At 47.5% G+C, this 18,176-nt stretch overlaps 1 protein-coding gene across 2 annotated transcripts in view; it reads right to left on the reverse strand.

Annotated features, from left to right (window-relative positions):
• The window catches only part of ATG4D (autophagy related 4D cysteine peptidase), a 276,305-nt gene that overhangs the window by 67,349 nt on the left and 190,780 nt on the right, over positions 1 to 18,176 (reverse strand). For both annotated transcript variants that reach the window (XM_069604074.1, XM_069604075.1), the window contains exons 8-9: positions 2,303 to 2,381; positions 1,009 to 1,085 (exon numbers count right to left, since the gene is read on the reverse strand). In XM_069604074.1, the coding sequence (XP_069460175.1) occupies positions 1,009 to 1,085; positions 2,303 to 2,381 (156 nt within the window). The remainder of the gene's footprint in view (positions 1 to 1,008; positions 1,086 to 2,302; positions 2,382 to 18,176) is intronic.

Consider the following 18,176-nt stretch of genomic DNA (forward strand, 5'->3'; position numbering starts at 1 on the left):
GACCGTTGTGGTGGCATAGTGCCTCGTTGTTGGAACAGCCATGCGATTATCAGTGCGGCCGAAGAGCTTATTTTATCGTAAACCAACACCCTGTGTACTGCACACGAACATCGCTTGCCTCAAGACGAACTATTTTGGATCGAGAGCAAAGAAAAATGCAAATTGCTGAATATTCTCTAAACATTTGATGTCCAATAAATGTACTTTACCAAATTTACAATCTTGCGGTTTGATTTAAAAGTACAGTTTCATATTCCGAATTGTGGCGCGCTGTGTTGTGAGCTGATCTGTGTTGGTTTCCGGGTTCTGTGTGGAGTCGCGTAGAAGACGCCTGGGCACGTTTGCCTACGCAGCACAGTCACGTCAGGGAGAGAGGTGGGGAATATGAATGTTTTGATAAAGTCTGTTTCAGGGGCGGGGGATTTGATTTAGTGCCGCAAAAGCAGGTGAGCCAGGTCGATGGGGGGAAATGATAGGATTATCACAAAATGGCGGATGATTTCGAGTGCGTTAATGGACGGAAAGTCGGATAAGGTCCATAGGAAAGTTTTCTACGATCTACCGATTTATGCTTAAAAACACATGGCCGAGACGTAGGGACAATAAAAAAAATTCCCGGAACTATCCTTTAAGGACATGTTCCCGTGATCCTACCCTGCCCAAGGAGTGGATGAGTTGGACTCCAGAAGACCTGAACAGAAATAAAGCATTACATTCTTGAACTTAAAAAAGCCTAAGGTTCTGGGAAAATTACCCCTTTGCCACTTCTCAAAACCCAAGCATGTAAAACGGGTAGCGCTTAGAACACCTCAGTGTTAAAGGATAGAAAAAGCAATGTTGAATTCCTGCACCTCATTCAGTCTGAAAGAAACATGGGTTACATCAATTCCAATGGTCTACTCTATGAAAGCACAAACAGAGCGCTTGTTTACTGGAGTGGGTGGATATATCACATTTATGCAGCTATTTCAACTTTCGCACTGCCCAGTCACACCTTTACTGACTGACCTCCAAGGGGAAGTTCTCCTTCGCTGCATCTACAAAAGGCTGGCAGTAGTGTGGATCCAGGTACAGCAGGAAGTCATCTGAAAAGTCAGGCCAATAGAGGAGAATTAGAGGAATTCCTGTGCTGAGCAGGGGCGTCAAACATGCACTCTTTAAATTGAGGGCCACATTTATCAAAGCATCACAGAAGGGAATCAAATTCACATTCGATTAAATGAAATACAGAAGGATAAAAATCACAACTCCTCCTACCAGTTAAATCAGCAAACCAGTTACAAATATGTCAACCGGTCTGTCCTGAATTGCTGGTAATTGGGATGGCTTGTATTTACCTTGGTGTGCCATGGTGAAAGGCAGCCTACACTATATCCAGAAGAATCTAAAACCGTTACAGCTTCTTAGACTGCTCATTCTGCCAGAAATGCAAATATCCACAGCTGGCGAAGAAAGGAGGGTAAGGGTGTAGGCACAGGTGGCAAATGCAGATCACAGTTCTCAACTGGACCTTGCAAAGCAGTTTATCAGGCAACTTTGGACAATGAAACCATATCCAAAAAGTAAAGCTAAGTCAATCATTGCCCTTTTGCTGCGGGTTTGAAACGGCTGCTTTACAGTGTGCCCTCATCAAGGCCCGAGACGAAGCTCTTAAGAGCAGGCACGAGGTCTACATCTGGAATACAGAATGTTGCCCAGCTGGCAGTTAACAGATCCCATTATCTTAGGAATAGGTTGATCAACATTAGCTGCTCATCCAACTTCTTCCCCACCCAGTCCACCAAATAGTTCTGAAAGTAGCCACCCAGGACTACTAACCACAAACTCCTACACTTGGTTAGTTTGTCCATCTCCAAATGTGAAGCGAAAGAAAACGGGACACCATACACTGACCAGTCACGTGCTGCTTCCAACACACAATGGCCTAGCAGAAAGCAGTGAAAAGACCAGGATTGTATAGGGTGGGCAGATGAACAGCATACTCTTGAGAATGCCATATTAAACGAGGGATAGAGAATGATGCACACAACCCATATGGGAGGAGGAAACAATTACACATGATGGATAAGAGGCCAGAGCTGCAATTCTTTATGCATTAGCAAAAATTCATCCCTACAAAGTCTCCCAAATCAAGCTATTTCCATTTATTTGAACAATTCTAAACATATTATCATGCTTCTAGAGGTTCAGACTGACATATCAAGACCCCCTACTACAGCCAAAGATGAGGGGAGCATTAAGGACAATCCAGATATGCACATGCTATAGAGGTCGCCAGGGGAATCCTGGACGCAGATCTTACCTTGGTAGCCAATGAAGTAGAGGGAATGCTTCGGTTTCCCGCCAATTATACCGATACAAAATTCAAGTTTAAGAATCTCCTGCGAAGGATACAAACAGATTAGGTTAGAGAAAAGGACGCTTCAGCATGGAGGAAACGATGCCAGCTCAAGCAACCCGAGTAGTCATTTTATGCTAGAAACAAAGTTTAAAATAGGAGGGAAAGAAATAGTGAAGAAAGTCTCAAAGACTGACACATTTTAAAGAGCTGCAATAACAGAAAAATCGCCATGAGAATTCAGTAAAAAGGGCTCCGTAAAAGATAAGAGATTCAATGCATAGATGAACATAAAGACTCATGAAGACTGAAAACATCCAACCATGACCTCAATTCTGTGGGTAGCAGAGCTACCCGATAGAAGAAGCGTCTCAATCGATTTCTCTTAACCCCTAAACATGGCACCTTAGAAGTGCATTCATGTCTCCAGGGGAGTCTCCCGGGATCAGGAGCGTTAGGATTGAATTTAGCAGCACCATCCACCAAACTTGATGAAGGCGTACTTAATTTATCAAAAACATTTTAAGTTTTTGTTTCAAAAGCATGGCATACAACTGCATCGACTAAGTACTGATTATATTTAACTTGGCCCCCACCATACTGCTTTCCCTCCACTGAAACAGAACTCAGATATTAGTTAGAAATGAAAAAGGGACACTGTCCTCGTTGATCTCCACTAAAGGTGACCTGGGCAAGAATGCAACAATAAAGGTGGAAAGCAATGGGAGATATGCCCAGCACAGTGAGCCGTAGGGTCTGGCCACTGTGCCCTGAAGGAATTGAGTGAGAAGAGCCTTGCTCTCCCCAAGAATCAGCAAGGATCCAGACAAACAGACGATATGTTGGGGCAGTCCAGTGCAGTCAATGGAGAAACGCTGCAAAAGTTAAACAAAAATATAACAAAACCGCTAAGCATCTTAAAAGGTTACCAATATTGCCCACAAATTGAGTGTTGTAACGTGTCCATCATACTAAATAGTGGTCGCTTAAACCAACTTAGTTTACTTTTCAATCGGGGAGCCATGCTTGCACCTAATTCGGTCACCTCCATAGCCTTCTCACCATTCCAAACCTCAGTGTGAAGAATTTCCTGTGTTGATGATGAGACAATTACTCTGCAGCCGGAGGCATTCGCGACTGCTCATAGCTCTTGTGTACTCCCCTTCAGCACTGCACCTCTGTGGCTCGACGTGGTGTTCCAGGCGGACACCCTCACTAGACTCGCAGCAACCGATACATGCCTAGATTGCAGCAAGTGCCTCTGTATCAGAAACCGCTTGCACTCATCGAGCTGGCTCTTCATTTGAAATCTTCCCTAGGGCGTTGCACTGCAATTCACTGATGCAGTGTGCCGCCAAAGCGTCTTAGCGTTCTAATTGAATTGGGTTTGCCACAGGTTTGGAAGTAATATGGGTAATTGAGGACTCTCGGCAGCAGGTTTTATGCTGTACCATGTGTGGGGAGTCGAATCCATGTGAAAGCAAATCTGCCCTGTCTGCACATTGGTCATGCTTAATCTTTTTAAGAAGGTCCAATACGGATTTGTGAGGACCGAATTAAAGCTTATATTGGCACATCTATTGGTCAGAACGTAGACATGAAGATTAAAAAAAAAATACTTACAATTTTTGGGAAAAACTATCTCACAGGTGAGTGCATGTACTCAAATAGTTTGCCATTAAATCATTAACGAAGCATCCCGGCCTCCCTAGGTCTCGCATCAGTTTCACAACGTGCCCCGGGACCAAAAAGAAAACCCAGATACTGCAAGCCACGCCCAGCCAATGTACAGCCCCCTCCATCCAATCACGCGACTACCCACTGAAATAAGTGGGCCCAAGTTAATAAAAAACAGTGATTGGTGCGGGCTGCGTTGAGTCTCCTCCGCATATATATGTGGTAAAAGTCAGTAAACACAAAAAGAAATGTTATTTTAACAATCACATAAATCCAGTTGATGTGTAAGGCTCTAGGTATGGAGGCCCAACACACATGGCAGGGTATGGAATTAAAAAGCGAGGCAAATCATTGGCCAAAAACACAACCTACCGTTAATTTAGACCTCCTAGGGTATTAGAACAGTATTAATGGTCAGTTACCCAAAATACACTGAGGCCACAGAGGATGGAACCATAGTAAACTTCCAAGGCTCAATTAACTTGTCAGCAATATACACCTTCCGATACATTTATACCCCTCGTTACCAGTTGCAGTTAGTGTTTCATGTACATTGTACCATAAAAAACATGAACGGGGCGACACTACATTTTGCATGGTGCCACACAGCAACTTCTGTGTAGTGCCAATATTTAAATACATTTACTTGAGTGAAAAACTGTTCCCAAGAAGATTCAGAGGACTATCTTGCATAGCTTTTGTTTAGTGGGTCCAGAACACAGCACCCTATGTGGAGTGCTCGGGGGTTATCCCACTTCTCATGCAACATTTTGTTACACTAACTTTAAAGGCTGGTGGCAGTGGGTTCTTTTTTACTACCTTTGTGCCATGTATCTGCAGGCAGATTCCTCTGCTGCAGTACAGCACCAAAGGGTAACCATTTTTTCTCTTTTTTTTGCCATTTCTTTCTGGGCTTTTACTCTGTTTGAATTGGTTTTGAGTCCTTTGTGCATTTTGCCTTTGGGGGGCTTAAACCCTAAAGCCCGCCCAGACTCCAGTCGGTCTGAAAAGGCAGGAAGTGAGGGAGAGTCCCGAAACTTCCCAGGTGTGCCCGGGTGAAACCAGTTCTGAATGGCCGGCTGGCTGACGGGATGGACAGCCACCCTTGCTGGGGTATTGATAGCCTAGGGCGGTGAATGAATGGTAACTTGCTAAAAAGGCAAGGTTTATTGGACTTGAGGCAGAATCGACCACTGGAGGACATCTGACGAGACAATAACAGCAACCTCCTGGACCGCGAAGTGCCCGGTGACGCCCAGCAGCTGTACTGTCCCAGTTTTCGTTTAGATTGGGAAGACCCGCAAGGGACAACTTCCTCCCTTGGGCTGGTAGGACCAACTAGCCTTAAGACAAGCTTCATTTTGGAGCAAACCCCAAATTGCTGTGACTTTCCAAGGCTGCAGAAACCCAATGGCTGGGAACCCCTGGCCATAATCATGTACATTGCCTTTGGAAGTGTAAATGTGGCCAAAACTTCGTGGGCATTCAGAGGACCCTACAGAAGAAGGAAATGTTCATCCAGAGTCCCCTCACCGCAGTCCAGGACCGAGGGATCACAAACCTTCCAACCGCAGGTGTTCATTCTTTGGCAGTGGAGAAAAATAAAATGAGCGGCCACTGAATCAAGAGTCTCTCTCCCTCTCTACCTTTTGCCATTTGTGGCACTTCCTAGCTTGGGGAGTACCATTTTAAACCCTTTTGAGTGGACCTCAACTCACCTGCACTGGCCTCCCAGCTTGTGCTTCTACAAGGTGGCTCCTCTTGAGCTTCTGTGATTTTCTACTGAACTACTATTTTAAAAACATTTTCTAAGAAGAGGGCATCAGAAGTTTAAAGTAGCCAATTGACTTTGGCCGTCCTGGCTCCCTAAAGGCTCCCTTCTAGGCTTATTGGCTTTGGTAGTGCTGGTTCATTGCTGGGATAAAAGACGGCCTACATCTCTCTGGGAGATTTTCTGTTTTTCTACTTAAAAAGTATGTTCTGATCGGTCTTTAACTTTGCCCTCCTTGAAACTCAATATTGTAATGGTCAAGATAGCACAGCAAGTAGAGCGCTCGCTTTGACATCCGTGCAGAGCCCACCGACACAGGTTCGAATCCTGGCAGGGCCAAACTCAGCCCTTCATCATTACAAGGTCAATAAATTACCACCACACACCGTAGGTAACAATAAGCAGTGCTCAGATGGTTCATAGCACTATATAAAAGCTAAATTATTATTATTAATGGTGATAACAAATAAGTGCCAATACTGACCATAAATGACATCACTGTGTGCTGGAATAGGTTTAGCATAAGAACATTTTACTCACCTACTTTATTGCTCTTGTTGAATTGAATCCTAACTTTGGGATTCATGTTACTATTTGTTTCTGCTTTTTAAAGCTTGTCTATTTATCCTTATGTATTTATAAGTACATATTTATACTATAATTTTAAGTGTGTAAGTGTTTACTCGGATACCTATATTTACGGATTTCATTGCACAGCTCTACAGCTCACATTGCCCCTCTTAAGGCAAGCCTGGCTGCTCAGTCACTCTGCCAACTTGTGTAGGACAGGCCTATATTAAAAGGGTTCCCCAATACCAAGAGATAAGTCTTGTAAAGTTCCACGCCAGTTGGACTACACAAATTCTTACCCAACAGCCCGCTCGCAAGACCCTCCTAAGGGGTCTGGGCAAATGGGACCTCAATGTTGAGTCACTCCCCTTTAGGGGACAAAGACACTTGTTCTGATGAAGAATTCCTTAGAGCAAATACCATATCCGCCTATATGAGACTGCCACCAATGAAGATTAATCTGACATCCTTATATTCGGATTAAGACGACACCCTTCTATTTGGATTCAGGCAATGTGGGAACAAACCAGCCATAACAAAGAAAAGGAAATGTCTCCAAAAAGAGACATGGATATAATTGAGATAAGAAGCTCTTGTAAGGAGAGAAAGCATAGTATGCAGGGCAATCCCTTGAAATGATCACGCGTTGGAGGCTGAGCAGAACGAGGCCACAGAACCAGTGACTTTTGGACAGGTGAGGAATGCCAGAGTGAGATGCCGGGGAGCCAACTAATCCCGTAACGGGAGAAGTGTTGCCGGAATGGGAATGTAAGACCCGTGCAAGGTGGGGTGTGACTGCAGCTGCATTGTGGTGGGCGAGCGGCCCAGCTAACGACACCGAGACCACCAGAGAAGGGAATACCACAGACTCTATGCTGCCCGTGTCTGTAGACAGCATCCCACTGAAGAGGAGCCGAGAATGCAACACTGGAGTAGCTAGAGGAGAAGAATCAAGAAACCGAATACCCGAGGGTGAGCCGAGGCCCAAGGTTTGGCAGTGTCAAGGACATCAGGCTGTGAGAACAGACAAGCTAGAAGACCAAGAACATTGTGTACCATTTCAGAATTAGTGGCATCTCAAAAACGTTACCAATGTGGGCCTGAAAGGGTATATCCAAGCACTTTTTTCAAAGGTTTCTTGGGACTATAAGACGGTTCTAACCTAACTGTAGCGCATACTCCCGAGTCTCCTCGAACTTTCAACAATGGACAGGCTTAATTCTGCTGTTTTTAGACTAGGGTTCATTTTCTACAGATGAGTGAAAAAATGCTGGCAAAAATGTGCAACCATAATGAATGCATATCCTTCAGAAATTCAACCCCACACAGGTTTCTAAACAGCATGTAACCAGTCACATCTTAGTTATAAGCAACACATGCAATACTGATGGGATCTCCCTTATAAGATTTGGTATTGGGTCAAGAGACCCAACAAAAAAGCTGAAATAAATCATTTAGAAAGACCGAGAGTGGGTAAGGAGGGCGGCCACTGGGGAAACGTATTGGGAGAAGCTTCACTTCAAGTCTCGAAGAGCCAGAAACCTCCTGGGAACCCATGGGATGACTGGTATCAGCGGGTACACATAATGGAGGTTGAAGAACCACCCCACATGAAACACATTCCTCAAAGTTTGTGTTTTGCATTGTCCATTGTAACAAGTCTATTGATGAGGTTCCCCACTAGGAGAAGATTTCCGAAACTACCTCTGTGCAAATGTACACCCCCCACCGCCCCAACTCATGGGAAATGGTGCTCTGCCTGCTCATAGCGTTTACCAACCCGTACTCCAACCCCACCAGATGTACTGCCTAAGCAGAACTACCGTGCTCCTGTAAGCAGAACCATAGCTGCATGACCCCCATTCAAAGGGGCAAAGAACGCACACCTCCTTGCTTGTTGAGGTAGTGCATCGTCACTGATGTCAGTTATAACCAGTACATGTTTCCTTCTAGAGAAGGATGGAAAGTAGTCGGTGCCAGTCTTATCGCTCACAGCTGCTCACAAACACTCACATGAAGGTCCACGCAGTGCTCATTGTAGCCCCTAAAAGAGGCTTCTGTGTCCACTTGGATGTCCGGCCATGGTGTCCAAAAGGGCATTCCTGCCAACATGTCGGCCCTGTTCCACCAGGAAATGTCGTCAGCAACCAACTAACATATGGAGGACATCCGACATCTTGCCTGAATACTGCGACCAGCAACTCCGGGATCTCATACAGAGCCTGATCTCTGGCACTAGAAAAATGCAGGAGGCCATGAGGCCCGAGAGGGAGGAAGGCAAATGCCAGGAGACTGCTGGAAAAGTTTGTGCAACGCTGGTGACCCCGCTCCTCACTTGGGTTGAAATGAAGGGTGAGGGGGCGGTAGGGGATCCTCCCCCATCCACCCCACACTAGTGTTCCAGACTGCTCCGATAAACTGGAGTTTTTGCTCAAGTTTAACCCCTTAAGTGCCAAGGACGAGGGATCTCGTCCTTGAAATTGCATACGCAAATTTTGTGTGATCCCTATAAAGCAGGGATCACACAAAACAGTAATCCCACCCCCGGGCTATGTGAGGGGGGGGGGGGTCCCCCCTCACTGCTAGGAGGCTGCGTGCGTAATGCACGTCGGCGTGAAACTGAAAGTAAGTTTCACCGCAGCAGCCATTTCAGGCTGCTGCGATGAAAATAGAAGGCGAGTCTTCACCTTTCTCCCCCCTCAATCTCCGGCTGTATTTCAAGCCGGAGATCGAGGGAGGTGTCGTTGGAAGGGGAGATTCTCCCCTTTCCAACGACACCCTGTGTGACAGCATTGTTGGGTGCGGAGAGGGCGCAGAGCGCTCGATTTGCGCCCAGCAATGCCCACTGGACCACCAGGGATAAGTTTGTGACGTGGGGGGCAGGGGGCTGGTTACAGTAAGCAGCCCTCTCCCCCCGGCCCGCAAAGCATCGGGGCACATATGTGCTGAACCCTGGGGGCAGATGACTGATAATCGGGCAAAATAAAAAATAAACTGGTATGGGGGGTGAGGCCCTGGACTCCAGGGATTTTTTTTGCCCCCCCCCCCCCGAAAGGGTGGTGGCCCTCCCCCTCCCACACCAAGTGGAAAGTGGGGGCACCCCTTGTAGCCCTCCCTGGGGGTAGATTTATGCCCCCAGGCAGGAGTACATGAGGTGGCCCCCCCATCCAATTGGGGGGTGGGGAGGGCCACCAGGAATAAGTGTGCATGCCCCCCAAAGGATGGGGCCTGCATGTTAGGGCCCCCCCTGAAGGCAGATGGCTGATCATCTGCCCCCCAGGGAAGGGTGCAAAATTAAAATAAAAAGAAAGGAAAAAAAATAATTTTGGGTGGGAGTGGGGGCGGGGGCGACTAGCCACCAGGGTGGCCGTCTCCCCCTCACTCCAAGGGGAAATGGGGGCACCCCTTGTAGACCTCACTGGGGGCAGATATCTGCTCCTAGGAAGGGACATCTGACCCCAGTGAGGGCTGAATGAGACACCCCCCCTGCATTTTGTGTGGGGGGGGTAGAGGGTCACCTAATTACCTGGCGGTTTAGGGTGCCCCTGAGCCCGCCCTAAAGTGTAGTGTACCTTTTCAATTTTTTTTCTTTGTTTACGGAAAGTGCCTTGGCGCAGAGGGTCACATTGGTGTGCCATCTGGCCCCGGGGGGCCCAAACCTTACTGCCCCACCCACTGGGGGGCCTGTCCCACAATTTATGGGGTCCTCCCTCCCCACCCCAAATGGAGAGGGGGTGTACCTCACTCAGCCGTTTGTAGGAGGCCCGGGGAGGCCTGCATGAGGTGCCCCGGCCACCCATTTGGGGTGAGGGGGGAGAGGGCCCCCAAAAATGTTGGACAGGCCTCCCAGTGGGTGGGGCAGTAAGGTGTGGGCACCCCGGGGCCAGATTGGCACACCAATGTGACCCTCTGCGCTAAGGGGAGTTGGGTTACCAAAGGAAAAAAGTGAAAATGGTGGAACGCTTTTTAGGGGGGCTGTGGGGCACCCCAAAGGGTCGGGGAATTTTCTAATGGGATGGGGTGTTGACCCCCTCCTCCCCCACCCGCAATGGAGTGGGCGCCATGTCATGCAGCCCTCCCTGGGACCAGATATCTGCTCCTAGGAACGGAGGCAGAGCCCAGTGAAGAGTGCAGGACAGCCCCCCCCCCCCCTTATCTGCACCTGGGGAGGGCTACATGAGATGGGCCACCCCTCTGCTCCCCCTTCACATTAGAAAATTCCACAGTGGTGTAGGGGCCCCGCACCCACTAAAGGGCAGTCTGCCATTTTGAATTTGTTTTCTTTGTTTACTATACCTGCCTTGGCGCAGAGGGGCACATTGGTGCCAATCTGGCGCCGGGGTGCCCAAAACGTACTGGGCAATGCAATAGGGGGGGCCCAGTATGGGTGGTTTGGTATTTGGGTTGGCTGACACAGATAATTTATGTTTTGTTTTTCCCCTTTACAGGTCTTGAGCAGTTCAAGCTTCTCCCTTGTTATGTACGTATGAAATTTTGGTTATTTCAACATTGTATAGTGGGTGGAGGGCACATTGCTATTGGGATGGGTGGTAACTGGGCCTGTAGTGTTGGTGTTGTGAAGGTAAGTGGGTGCTCTGGGGAGGTATTGGGGTGGCCAGGAACACACTTGCCGGGGTAGCGCCTAAAATGCCCTCCAGTCCAGCTGAACAGTGCTGTTTCCCTGGGAGGGAAGTTTGCCACTTAGCCATCTGTGCAATGTTTTTTTTTGTGTTGGGGGTTGCCATACGCCCTTTGGTCTTATTCCAATTTCCTATCATTGTGCAGTCCAGCCCTCCGTGGTGGTAGATGACTGAGAAGTGTCATGTATGTGGTGGAAGGAGCTGAAAAATGTCCAGATATCTGCCAGACAGTTTGGATGTGTTATTGGTAGGCAAAGCACTGAATGCAATTCTTTTATGTTTCCTTTGCAGTTGCGGCTACTGAAAAGCTTTTGCCGCCTTATGCAAGTACTACATATATTACTTGGTTATGTTGGGGGGGAGGGTTACTGTGGTGGGAGAAACTGTGGCTGCAGTGTCAGTGGTATGTATGGGAAGTGTGAGGAAAGGTGCATGTGAAATGGCTTACTACCAGTACTTTACTGTTTCCTGAGCGCACTACAGAGAAGTTACTATACAAATGATGTACCCATTGTCACTCAGGTATGACACCTGCACACAAGAGGTCTGCCTCTCATTGGGACACGTGTGGGGACGCGGGAAGGTAGGCCATGTGTTGTTGGCTGTGTGTCTCAGAGGGTGGCCAAAGCGAAATGTCGAGAATTGTCTTCATTTCCAGCCAATTTCAGAGACATTTCCCTGTGTCCACTCACCGAAACACTTCGCCAACACCACATGGCCTACCTTCCCGCGTCCCCACATGCGTCCCGATGAAAAAGGTACCTCACATGTGTGGGTGCACCTACCAGGTGCGCAAAAGGAACAGGGTAACCCACTGGTAACCCTAAGCCTTTCGCCACTGACCATTTTGTTCATGTGGGCAACCTACAGATTTAGGCCTAGGGTGTCAAAGCCACAAAGGAAAACAGGGAACCCCATGCATTTCTGAAAAGAGGACACCTGTGGGAATCCACAGAGGTCTGATTTGCGCAAATCGGCCCAGAATCTACTACCCAGACCACCCCCGGCAAAGTCCAAATTTGGGGGTAAAAACACAATTTCCAGACATTTCACTCTGCTCAACCACCGAAACACGCAGCCAACAACAGATGTCATACCTTCCCGCGTTCCCACAGGTGTCCCAACGAAAACGGTACCTCACATGTGTGGGTTCACCAATCTAGCCGCAAAGGGAAGAGGCTAACCCACTGGTAACCACAAAAGGGTTTGGGGAGATAAAATACAGATTTGGGCATAGGGTGTCCAAGCCACCAAGGAAAACTGGGAACCCCATGCATTTCTGAAAAGAGGGCACCAGTAGGAATCCACAGAGGTCCAACTTGCAAAGCGGACTAGAATGTTTTACCCAGAACCCACGACAAAGTGCGCAAATCATACCTCTGCGGATTCCCACGGGTGTCCTCTTTTCGGAAATGCATGGGGTTCCCCGTTTTCCTTGGTGGCTTGGACACCCCGAGGCCCATATCTGTATGGTGTGCCCGTCTGCAGAGTGAAATTAAGGTGTAAAAACAGACTTGGGGTTACTTGTGTTTTAGGCTTTCCCCTTGGCGCCCAGGTAAGTGCACCCACTCATGTGAGGTACCGTTTTCATCGGGACACCTGTGGGAACGCGGGAAGGTATAACATTTGTTGCGTTTGTGTGGTTTTCATAACGTTTTGACCCATTTGCTGGTGCCCTTTGTCACACAACCCTTTCATTTCCCAAATGTGACCTACATTTAGTCGCTGCTTTAGGCACCATACACGTTTGTAACCTGAACAAGTCACCTACACTCGAAAAGGTCTGCCTTTGCTCTTTCAAAAAAATCTATGCTTGACGTTCCTTACCACATTGGTTTTCCCGATTTACACATGCTAAGTGTGTCTATTCAGGCCGTGAGCATAAAACTCCTGTGTACCATGGCTCAGTGTTTGGCTTGTGGTATTGCTTGTTTTGTAAAACACTACAAAAAATGTGTGCTTTCCTAACTGCAAGAGTCGGGGGAATGAAGCAGAGCACTGCTTTTCTCAAAATTCATAGAAGCCATTGCTGAACCAAGCCAACCATGTCCAACACATACCTTTTTTTCGGTCATTTTCCTGCCCCCCCCCCCAAATCATTTTCCCCTACCTAGTTCTTGCCCAACGTATGCAAATCACCCCTTCTTAAACTTGGAATTCTGGCTACTTTTCAGAAATATATGCCTTTCTGTCTTCCAATTCGGCTTTCCTACCCTTTTCTTCCATTCCGTCCATGCACATCCAATTGGCAAAAATGGGCAAAATCGCCTACCTCTCAACAGTTAAATGTTTTTTTGTTTCCACACAACCTGTTCTTAAAAGCCAGGAAAGTGGGGAATTCAGCACAGCAAACCACTTGTTCCTAGCTCTTACAAGGAAAAAAACACAGGCTTCTTTGTACATCATTTTGTTGGCATTTTTTGAAAAACCCCAACATTTTTGCCCTTTTTTGCTCATTTTCTCTCACCCGCCCCTACAGCAACCTAGGATTCCTGTGTGGCGTTACGACCGCCTACATGTGGGAAACAAGGAGCCAAATTTGGCCGAGATATCTCATGTAACAAAAAAGTTACAAGCCATTGAATGGCCACATAACGAAATCCCCAAAAAAGGCCTTGGCACTGGGGGGAGGGGGGGAATACCCATGGCACTTTAAGGGTTAACCTGTGAGTTCTAGAAATTCAGGGAGAAGCCCAGGCTGTGCAGCAGGTAGCCTTGAGGTGCCTTTAAACCCACTCCGAGGACAAACCTCGGTTCAGCCAGTCGCCCAAGTACAGGAATATGAAGACACTGGAATTTATGAGGTGGGCCGCCATCAGCATGGTGAACGCCCTGGATGTGGAGGTCATGCCAAAGCAGACCTTGAACTGAATGGGTGACCCCAATGACAAACCTCAGGAACTGACGTGCTTCAGGTGGATTGGCATGTGGAAATAAAGGTCTGAAGGTAGTGACCCCAGCCAGTCCTGGTATTGTAGACCCTGGAGAATTTAACATCACCATCCTGAAAGTGTCCTTTGGTTCATGTTCTGGAGGTAGAGGATGTGACAGAGACCCCCCACCCCTTTCTTTGTGACCAGGAAGTAGCAGGAGTACCAGTCCAATCCTCTCCATGGCTTGTACATCTTCCACTGTCCCCTTCAACAAGAGAGCTTGCAGTTCCTCCTGAAGCTCCGGATGTTGAGGGTGTCGGTGGCCTGTCTGGGGTTCGCCTGAGAAATGGCAATCAGAATCACAGTTCCACCAACTAAAGGAAGAGTCGGACGGTTATCGCCTTCCATCATTGTGGGTGCTGTGGCCGATTGGCAGTTTGATGCACCTCTGGCCTGCCAGACCGAGAGAATGTGTGAATGCATTTTCTGTTATTGGCCAAACAAGTGTTCCCCATCGAACGACGAAGTAGAAGAGTTTCACCTGGACATTCACCTAGAAGCCAGAACCTCAGATGTGAGGGGTTCTGAGGTTCTGCGCAGCACAGTCTATGTTTCCCATCGATTGACCCACACAATCTGTGGCATCAAGTCTGGCCTGAAATGCTCGTCACGCCATCTCCTTACCATCCTTCACCATGGCCAGAAAACCATCCATGATAAAACCCTCTAGGAAAAGGTCAGCGGATTCTATAATAGTCCAACCCCGGAATGCGTAAATATTTGGCAAATGCATTAATAGCCTTCAATGCCATGCTCGCCGAGGCGAACACCTTAGCTAAGGCATCAACCTTCTTAGACTCCCCATCAGTCAGAAGATTGGACATTGAGGTTGAAGGCCTCGTACTCATCGTTGCAGTGTCCACTGCTAGCCCTCCTGGACTCTGAGCACCTTCAAAAATGAGATTGCTTGCCGGCTTATACGTTCTCATACAATCTGAGTCGATAACCGGAAACAAGCACAGATGATTACGTACTGCTGTAGCAACTCTGATGGAGCACAGAAACAGAGCGACGACCACCTCCTCGACCGTCTTGCGGTACTAAGCATTTGGGTGCATGTATGGAGATAACTGCTGTTACCATGTCGGGGGACGTATCCAGCCCACTTGCGTCATGCAGACTTTTCCGCAAGCACTGGTCCCCCCCCCTAATCAAGGGGTTCATCTAAATAGTTCAGGGTCTCCTTTCTCAGCTATAATATACTGCATGGAAATGTAGAATTTCAATCTGGACTCTGGCATGTTGCCTCCATCCCCTGGCTGAACCGGCGAGAGCGGAATTGACATAGCCCTTTGGCAGTACCAATGCAGGCTTCCTTTGGACTGAGGTCGAGGGTGTTGGACCTCCCTTGGCCACTTTCGTGCCTGACGAAGCAGGCACGGTCAGTGCTGAAGCCTTACCAGCCGCTGCCTTCAAGCCCTGCATCATCTGCTTCAAGTCCTCCCATTTCCCCTTTGTAGACCCCATTGAAGGACAGGACTTAAGCCCCCCGCCCACCAACCCCCACATGAAGTGTCAGAGTTCTGCCTGTCCGCGCCTTCCTCTTGTGCGAGGAAGAAGAGTAAGATTGTCAGAAGTCACAACAAGATTATGACTGCTTTGATATTTTAATGACGTCTACCCACTTTCCTTCTCTGGGGTAGGTACCTCATTGTCTGGAACAGAGGACTTTGCAGCAGGCATAGCTGGCGATTTCCAACAGGGTCTTCTGAGTGCCAATGTCACTGAGCAGTCCCTTACTGCTTTCAGGTTCATGGATGGATAAGAACCGCATTGCTCAGTGACATGCTGCACTCCCAGAGACTGCACAAAGATATTGTGCATGTCCGTGAGGGACATTGGAGTTGCAGCCCTTGCAGCATTTGAACCCCAATGGTTTGGGCCCAGACATTCTGATGCTAGTTAAATTACATTAAAATGTTTTGAGAAGTGTTTCTTAAACTGTGTGTGGAGCATACAAAATAAAGAAGCTGAGGTAAGGAGGCATAGTGCATTCCTTAAGTACGGCGACTGACGCCACGTCTGGGGTCGAAAGTGGCACTGTCGGGGGAACACAGAGGTAGCACAGCACTATGCCCCCAGTCAAATTTTCCGTTGGGTGGGATATCTATCAAAATGAGATATCTATGGGAGAATGCAATCAATTCAAAAGCAGACGCCTTAAAGTCTGTTTTGGAATTATTAATATAGGCCAGGAGCCTCTAAACTGCATCTCACTAGATGTTTAGAACTACGACTCCCATGATACCAGATCATGGACTGTGCTGGCTAAAGCCTATGGAAGTTGCAGTCCCCCCAAAAAATAAATAAATCAGGAGAGCCTCCGATGTTGAAGAGATACATGCCAGAGCTGAAAAGTACATTTTATCAACATTCTCTCTCTCCCCAACATGACAGCTGATTTACTGCCAATGCAAAAAAAAAAAAAAAAGTCTTCCACCAAATAAATGCCTTAGTAAATTCTGCCATGTCCTTCAAGAATGCTAACACAAATAAACAAAATTAACGTTTGGGGAGAACTATACGAGGTTGGAAATCTGCTGATTTTAAGAATAGGATTCTAACATTTTCAACCCTTAGTGGGTCAACAATAAGACCCAAAGACTTAGCCTGCGCAGTCAAGGTAGATGTTTGAGCACCACAGGAGATCGCTACCTTAATATGACAATGCATTAGTTACCGTAAAAGCATTTCTGATGGTTGTATCTGCTTAGATTCACATGCTGTGCATAGTCCGACATCCAGTGGTCACTGCAGAGTATTGCATTTTGTTTTTCGTAGTCGAAAAGGGGACGTTGACAAGGCGTGTCTGTAACACTATCCCTATAGTGACGTGCAGTGTACCCACAAACCCTCACGCGTCGAGGTCCCTCTGTATTTTCTCTGCCCTGAGGGAGCCTTCTATACGTGAGTGCAGAAAAGAGAGAGAGATGTAGAAAGATGTCTATGTTCCTTCCATCCGAGCACGGATTGGGCGCATGTGAATCTAAGCAGATACAACTTATAAATGCTTTTACGGTAAGTAATGCATTGTCTTCTGATGTTTGTTAATCTGCTTAGGATCACATGCTGTGCATAGACTAGCGAGCAGTACCCGGAATTGGAGGTGGGTTGTGAGAAGGAACAGTAGAGAAAAGAGGTCTTAATACTGCTGGTCCCACCTGGGAATCAGATCTAGAGTGAGCATCTAGACAGTGTTTTGTAAAGGTGTGTACAGAACTCCAGGTTGCCGCTTTGCAATGGACTCAGGGGAACGTTTGCAATGAATGCTATGGATGCCCCAGTGCCTCGAGTAGTGTGCGCTCTTGGCTTGAAGGGTAGTTCTCTCTTAGCAAGAGTGTAACAGAGTGATGCATTGAACAATCCATCTAGAAATAGTGGACTTTGAGACTGCATCTCCTTCTCTTCCTGCTGCCACCGAGACAAAGAACTGATTAGTCTTTCTCAGTGGCCTAGTTCTTTCCATATAAAACACGACAGCTCCGCACACATCGAGTGTATGCAGGCTCTTTTCTTCCAAATTGGAAGGGTTTTGAAAGAAAGTTGGTAGTTCTATTGACTGGTTGACATGGAATTTCGATATGAATTTCGAAGCAAACCTTGGGTGTGTGCGTAGAAGCACCTTATCTTTGTGAAGAAAGAGCCTGTAGTTCACTTACTCTCCTAATGGAGAGGATAGCGATGAAAGTCTTAAGAGTGAGGTCCTTAAGAGTTGCCTTGTGCATGGGTTCAAAGGGTGACCCCCATGAGCCTGGTTAGTACCACATTAAGGTCCCAGCCGGGAGCTGGGTTTGCTATCGGAGGGTGTATTCTCTTTACCTCCTCCATGAAGGCTTTGATAACTGGGACTTTCCACCATGACAGCTTAAGTTGAGAGGTGGTGTATGCAGAAAGTGCCGCTAGATGGATTTTAATAGAATTGAACACTAGACCTGAGTCCAGTAAATGGGTCAGGTAAAGGACAATTTGTGTGGGAGAGCAGTGGACTGGGTTGATGCTCTTACCTCTACACCAAATGACAAATCTCTTCCACTTGCTAGAATAGCAGTGGCGAGTGTTGGGTTTTCTAGCTTCTCTGAGAATGTCCATGCATCTCTGAGGGAGTTGTAAATGGCCAAATTCTATGACCTCGGGAGCCAGGCTGCTAAATTCATGTTCTGTGGGCATGGGTGTAGTGTCTTGCCCTTGTCCTGTGACAGCAAGTTGTACGGGCAGGGCAGTTTCACTGGTGGGGACAGGGACATCTC

Source organism: Ambystoma mexicanum, chromosome 3q (assembly GCF_040938575.1).
Source record: "Ambystoma mexicanum isolate Mex_15411 chromosome 3q, UKY_AmexF1_1, whole genome shotgun sequence".
NCBI lineage: Eukaryota > Metazoa > Chordata > Amphibia > Caudata > Ambystomatidae > Ambystoma > Ambystoma mexicanum.